This window comes from Haplochromis burtoni, unplaced genomic scaffold (genome assembly GCF_018398535.1).
Source record: "Haplochromis burtoni strain Fernald_Lab_line unplaced genomic scaffold, NCSU_Asbu1 Contig_597, whole genome shotgun sequence".
In the NCBI taxonomy this organism is placed as follows: Eukaryota; Metazoa; Chordata; class Actinopteri; order Cichliformes; family Cichlidae; genus Haplochromis; species Haplochromis burtoni.
This window is the reverse complement of record NW_024582958.1, coordinates 89,727-96,995: the sequence shown is the minus strand read 5'-3', so window position 1 is coordinate 96,995 and position 7,269 is coordinate 89,727. Positions and strand designations below refer to the sequence as shown.

Sequence of the window (7,269 nt, the reverse complement as noted above, 5' to 3'; positions counted from 1 at the left end):
ATTTCTTTAATGTTCATGACTGCATGAGATTTATTCAAGTTTAAAAACTGTGTCAAAATCCATCTTCAGTGAATGAGTGATGACCCGAGGGAAGGGCTGCTCCTCTGTGCTTCCTGTTTCTAACTCTTACATAATCAGACCTGCTGCTGTGGTTTTCTGTTCAGCCAACTTAAAAACATGCGTGACTGTAAGTGTGACCTGGACACGTGCATAGAAACTACAAACCTTGTTCATAATGGACTGAGCCAGATGAGAATCTGGGTTTGCAGAGCAGAAGAGTTTGTTCTGTCTGAACTTGTTGAAATGTTCTCGACTGAAAAATGTGACAAAACAACTCAGTTTAGCCAGAAGCCCCACCCACCATCAATGTTCCCTCTAATGTTTCACGTGTCTGAGCGAACACACAAACTCCCTGAGGGTCCCTGGATCACTGTGAGCAACAGCAGACGTGAGCACTGTGGTCACGCCAGCATCGAATCATCCAAGTTACATGTTTATTAAAGTAATCAAATTACAGCATTTATGTTAGATTACTTTTAATTAACTGCTTTAGCTCACTTACAATGAAAATTTTAAAAACTCTTGTTCACGACCTGTACAGTATGTTAACACTATTGGAAGTAAAAATAACTTTAACTCCAATTTTACAAACAACTTTTTTATTTATATTTTGATCTCAGTCTTGAACTATGACAATGAGTCATAATTATGAGTCATAAGTAGAGTCCTGTAACTGAAATGCAGTAAATAATGACCAATGTTGGACAATTAATTAGTTACTACTTCAAAAAAGTTACTGAGTTTTGCAAACAACAAAGTTTTTTGCAGCTGTTTACCTAAAAATGCAGCCAAGGCTCTTTTTTTTTTTTACATTTCAAACTATTTACAGAACAATCAGCTGTTCTGCATCAAATTGGATACAACACTAATTTTGTGCCACAACAATAAATGCCATGTTCCCATATAATTATTTTGATTGGCCCCCATAAGGCTGGGGGCAGGGGTTTGCTCACAGGCGGAGAGCGCTTTCCTTATAAAACGCCGTTTTTACAGTTTCTTCCTGCAGTAAATATAAACGACAACAGTATTCAGGAAGAAAACAAAACATTGCAGATATTTTTATCAGACTTTTATAAAAACTGGTATAAAGTCCACACTTTCTGTCTGTCCTGCTCACATCTCCAGTGGTTGTACCCTTTGTCATTAACGTGGCTTGAATGTGAATCGCATCATTGGCTGGACTGTGGGATAAGGCGGCATCGTTCTGATCCCATACGGGAGCAGCCAGTCACTGACTAACACTGCAGAACAGAATTATTGAAGTATTTACTTTAAGAGATTTACCCTCTTATGTGAATGACTGTTCTTTCAGACATGGATGAAGAAATCTCTGCCCTCGTTGTTGATAATGGCTCCGGTATGTGCAAAGCGGGTTTCGCTGGAGACGACGCCCCCCGAGCTGTCTTCCCCTCTATCGTCGGTCGCCCGAGGCACCAGGTACGAACATCACTCTCAGGAATTTGACTGCAACCCTGCGCATGAGCCTGACGCGTGTAACTGTGTCTGCAGGGTGTGATGGTGGGAATGGGACAGAAGGACAGCTACGTGGGAGACGAGGCTCAGAGCAAGAGAGGCATCCTGACCCTGAAGTACCCCATCGAGCACGGCATCGTCACAAACTGGGACGACATGGAGAAGGTGAAGGACTTTATCAAAGCTGACATCTCTCACTACAGGTTGTCTTTAAACCCCTGAATGAAATCTGACCAGCTTCAACAGAAAACCACAACAATCTAAACTGGTTTTATTTTTATTTATTTTTTTGTGGGGGGGTGTGTGTGTATTTGTTTGGTTTGCTCTGGTCTTGCTGCTGAAAGATGCCATTTTCCACTTTGATTTCATCACCTGAGAATCAGAGTTCAGGCTGAAAACCTTCTGATTTAATCGCACTTGTACTTAACCTGCGAGCTGCCTCTGTCGTGCAGATCTGGCATCACACCTTCTACAATGAGCTCCGTGTTGCTCCTGAGGAGCATCCAGTGCTGCTGACTGAGGCTCCTCTCAACCCCAAAGCCAACAGGGAGAAGATGACGCAGGTGTGTTAAGGACCATCTCTGATTAAAGCAGCTGATACGCTGAACCTGTTGATCCTGTGAAGGTTTTCTAGCCTGGATGCATTTTTTCAATTGTAGAAAAGAAGTTAATTTCCAGGCTAATGGTGTAATTATAGCACTTGTACATTAACGTCTTTCTCTGGTGCAGATCATGTTCGAGACCTTCAACACTCCTGCCATGTACGTGGCCATCCAGGCCGTGCTGTCGCTGTATGCTTCTGGTCGTACCACAGGTGGGTCTCCAGCGTTTCAGGATCTTGCTGTGCAGAGTTCTGCTTCAGATAAACTTCCTTGTTTAGCTTGGGGCTCGTTTCTTCAGTTGGGGGTTGGAGCTGCTTCTCTGAGTATTCTCTGGCCCTGCTCAGAGCAGCAGCTAGTGACCATTAGAGGAAGCACAAAGCTCAGTGGCTCCAGAGTGACCTGAGTGTTCTGTCCTGCAGGTATTGTGATGGACTCTGGTGACGGTGTGAGCCACACTGTGCCCATCTACGAGGGCTACGCTCTGCCTCACGCCATCCTCCGTCTGGATCTGGCCGGCAGAGATCTGACAGACTACCTGATGAAGATCCTGACAGAGCGAGGCTACAGCTTCACCACCACTGGTATGTGTGCAGTTTTACCTTCAAGCATGCTGATGTAAAGCCATAATCTGCAGCTACTGCAGTTACAAACCATGATGCGCACGTCCAAGTGTCCATTTAACTGTCAACTCTGACCTCCAGCCGAGCGTGAGATCGTGCGTGACATCAAGGAGAAGCTCTGTTACGTGGCTCTGGACTTTGAGCAGGAGATGCAGACAGCAGCTTCCTCTTCCTCCCTGGAAAAGAGCTACGAGCTTCCTGACGGACAAGTCATCACCATCGGCAATGAGCGGTTCCGCTGTCCCGAGGCGCTCTTCCAGCCTTCGTTCCTTGGTTTGTAAATCATCAGTTACCCTCCAGAGACGCCTGTTGGAGTCTGAATTTTTCTGAAAGGGGCTGAAGCCTTGGTGCATCAGGTCTCTCACTTCTGCACTAAAACTTCATTCAGGTATGGAGTCGGCTGGTATCCACGAGACGACCTACAACAGCATCATGAAGTGTGACGTGGACATCCGTAAGGACCTGTACGCCAACACTGTGCTGTCCGGTGGCACCACCATGTACCCCGGCATCGCCGACCGCATGCAGAAAGAGATCACTGCCCTGGCCCCGCCCACCATGAAAATTAAGGTTTGTTACTTGGATCTCTTGAGCTGTAAACTTGTGCAGTGTTGCACTGTAACGGTGCCATTTACACCCTCCTCTCTGGCATTTGGCACCACTGTATAAATCTATCTGAAGCTAGTTTTGCTGCCCTCTAGTGTACACCTTCTCAAACTTGACGACCTGCTGCTGTGCGTCTCTAGACGGGCCTACAGGTACTTGCCTGCCTCGTGTCTAATCTGTTCTCGTCTCCAGATTATCGCTCCCCCCGAGAGGAAGTACTCAGTCTGGATCGGCGGCTCCATCCTGGCCTCTCTCTCCACTTTCCAGCAGATGTGGATCAGCAAGCAGGAGTACGATGAGTCCGGCCCCGCCATTGTTCACCGCAAGTGCTTCTAAAACGCTTCCATGCTCCGCCCCCTCCGCCCTTGCAGGAGTCGCCGTACTTCCACTGTCCCAGCTAGACGTGCGTCTGGTTTGTCTCGCATGGACACGCCTGAAGATGCTGTGAATACGACGGATCAGGTTTAAGTGTTACAGTAAAAGTTTCACTTCAACCACATTTAAAACACTTTTTCTAGTCCAGTTTGAGCTGTTGCAAACTGTCAGACAAGAATTTCCACTGCATCTCTCTCTGGTCAAACAACCTGTCATCAAACTAAAGTCTTTCAATAAAATATCATTTATTTACTTAATCACTGAGTGGTCGTTTGAGTTTATTGCTACAAGCCTCAACTTTCCACCTCGTCTGAGTAATTTACACAAATCAACATGTACACTTCAAAATAAGGTCAATATTACGATCTGCTGACATGGCAACGGGATTAGGAATCAGTTTCATGGAGTACTGCAGAGCGTCTGATGCTGAGAGCTGCTCTGGTCTCAGAAGAGGAAGGACATGTCTTCACCCCCCGTGTCCTCACAGGGTGACATTTAGGATTTCCTGCACTTTGTGCTTCAGGAAAGTGTTTTAAACTTTGTTAAACGACGGCAGCTTTATTGTTTCCGTGTTTGTTTCCTGCGAGCTGATCTCAGATTGGAGAAATTAAAAAGGCCACAGACGAGCGTGCTGATGTCAGGACATTTGTCTAAAATTAGAAGAAAATCACAAAATGATGACGTCTCACCACTGACGCACAGACTTAACATTGGACAGTTAAAGGCTTACATTCAGTGGGTAGGTCACCTTCATGGTGATGCACCTGCATCCAAGCTGTCACTGACTCGTCACCTTTTGATTTTGTTTCTTCACCTCCTAAATACACACTTGTTTCCTTTTTATGCAAATACACCTGCATGTTTTAATACTTCACATGTGTTTTTTGTTTCCTGTGGTCTTTGCATCAGTGTGTTACATAAAAATAAAAGCAATGACAGCAGCAGAATAATCCATGAATAGATGCAGTGTTTCATCCAGTGATGAGCAGATGTGTACTGCACGGTGCAAACACTGATGTTTGAGAAGAGGTTTGTTATTTGACAGGTTGTCCAGGTTTACTTAGTGGATTTCCAGTAAATTATAACTGTATACAGATAACAGTGAAATGTTTTAGTTCCATTAATTCAAAAAGACAATATCCTGACTTTTGTTCAGAAAAGATGAAGCTGGTGTTGGACACTTTGTGGACAGTGTCTTTTATGTAACAGGGTGTCACAGTGAAGGTGGGGTAGTTATTGGCACTGACTCTATTTCCAAATGAAACCTTTATATTTTTACTAACTACAGAGCATGCTGAAGGTTTTAACAGCACTTCACTTCTTCCACATTTTGTCATGTTACAGCTTTTTTCCACAATTTATTAAAATCATTTTTCTACTCAAAATTCAGCACAATGATCCATAATGACAACGTGAAAAACAGCTTGATATTCCTGCAAATGTATTAAAATAAAAAAACTTGCAACCAATGTGAATATTCCTGTAAACGTAACCATAGAGCACAAAGTTAACAGGAGCTCCAGCTCTGCTTGGATGACGGATCACATGCCTCCCGTCATTACGCTCTACACTTGGATCCATTTTTGTCTGCAACTCCTGAACTTGAAGAATTTCTGTCTCCGAGACGGAAATCTGATCAAGACCTGCAAAGGTCTCTCCATCAGCTCTGGGTGTTGATGTCAGGACCAGTGAATGGTCAAAAGAATAATCACTGAAGATGTTCAGAATTTCGCAGAGCTTCAGTTTGTGTTGCTGTGTCAAGTCCTCAGACTGTATGACCAGCAGAAACACATGAGCGCCCTTTTAGTTTGTCTTCAGAGATGCTGGAATGAAGCAGATCTGGTGTGTTGATGAGAACTGTTTCTTTGCTTTGAATCAGTCCACTTTTCGTCCACTCTGTTAAATTTGTCTCTCCCAGTAAGAAGTTTCCCACTCAGACCAGCTGCTCCCCAGCAGAACAGCCCTCGTCTCAGACACTGAAATGGTAACAAAAATGTTAAAAGTTAGCACAGAATCTACAAATGTAATCTTTTATTGCAACGTGTTTTTAAATAATACATTTTTTATAACACAAAAACAACAATGTCATAAATTTTGTTTGTGCATCAGGACAGTTTCCACACTTAGGAATGAAAAATTTAATGTTTATTCTTAAAACTGTTCATTTGCATAATTGGGGAGTAAAACGGGGGCTGTGTGTAAAGATGGCAGTGGGTTTTTTCATGGTTAATGCAGTGTTTTAGATTATCAGATGGCGCCGATGAGGATGGCTGCCATCACTCGCCATCATACTCAATTTCACGAGTTTTCCTCGTGTTTTTAACACTTGCAGTTTCTGCAACAGTCTGTGTCTAAATATTCAATCTGCACAAACACTGGACACTTTTTTATGGACTGTCTCTGAGCACACATTGACCCGAACGTTTTTGTTTAAACAGATTAGTCGTTGTTTTTTTATTTTCTTATTGTATTATTATTTCTCTTTTAAATTGTACTGCATGATTGTTGTGCATTTGACTTATTTTAGTTGCATTTTAGTGTGTAAAGTACTTTTGGAAACATGCTGTTTAAATGGCACAGGTCACCTTCGACCACACAAATGCCCCTGAGCAGAAACTACGCCGGAGGAAATGAGCCGGGGTCATGGCCCAGCTGATGAACAGACAGCACCATTCCTCACTTCCCACCATTGTTCTAGCTAACATCCTAACTTTGGAAAACAAGCTGGATGAACTGCTGACCAGGATGACTTTCCATCAGGATACTCCATCAGGAGAATTCCTCAGTTCCCGGCTTGGCTGGTGGTCCTGTGAGAACAAAAGTACCTCGTTCACATGTGCCCGCCCCCAACCAGCCTTCAGCAAATCAGGTCGTCCTGCTACCAGCGTATAAGCAGAAGCTGAGGCGTGAGCAGCCAATCATGTGCTTGGTTCAATGCTGGACCGCCATCGTCTTGCGTCACTGCTTCTGCACTGCTCAGTGGTAAGTTTTTTCAAGCTGTTGCCAACAATAGAGTGAATGATTGCACACAATGCATCAGTGAATACACTGATGACATCGTACCACGGGTTACTGTGCAGACTCACTCTAAGCAGAAGCCATGGGTTAAAAAGCCCAAAATTCACCTGGTGAAATATGCTGATGACACAGTTCTGTCACTGCTGTCAGGCCCTCACAGCACCACGGCTCACTCTGCAGGAGTTTGTGATGTGACAGCTCCACACTTGAACTGAACGTGAGCAACACCAAAGAGATGGTGGTGACCCCTCTCACATTGTTCACCCTGCATTTCAATGGCTCCCCTCTGGGCGGCGCCACTGCTGCATTTCCTGCAGGACTGAGGAGGAGGAGGAGCGCCACCTTTGTCCCCAAAGCCACTCTGCTTTTTAATTTGTTTATATTACACAGTTTGAGGCCTCAGTGTTCCCCACTAACAAAATGGAGCATGAAACTACAGGGAGTGCAGAATTATTAGGCAAGTTGTATTTTTGAGGAATAATTTTATTATTGAACAACAACCATGTTCTCAATGA

General features: G+C 44.1%; 1 protein-coding gene across 1 annotated transcript; it reads left to right on the top strand.

Annotated features, from left to right (window-relative positions):
• Positions 1-1,372: 1,372 nt before the first annotated feature.
• On the top strand, positions 1,373-3,993 carry LOC102305479 (actin, cytoplasmic; the record flags this gene model as incomplete). The annotated part of the gene is given in 8 exon segments (XM_005949136.3): positions 1,373-1,497; positions 1,570-1,698; positions 1,986-2,096; positions 2,263-2,347; positions 2,555-2,716; positions 2,837-3,028; positions 3,144-3,325; positions 3,554-3,993. Coding segments are annotated over 8 exon segments (1,128 nt in total). The 3' UTR covers positions 3,698-3,993.
• Between the last annotated feature and the right edge of the window lie 3,276 nt (positions 3,994-7,269).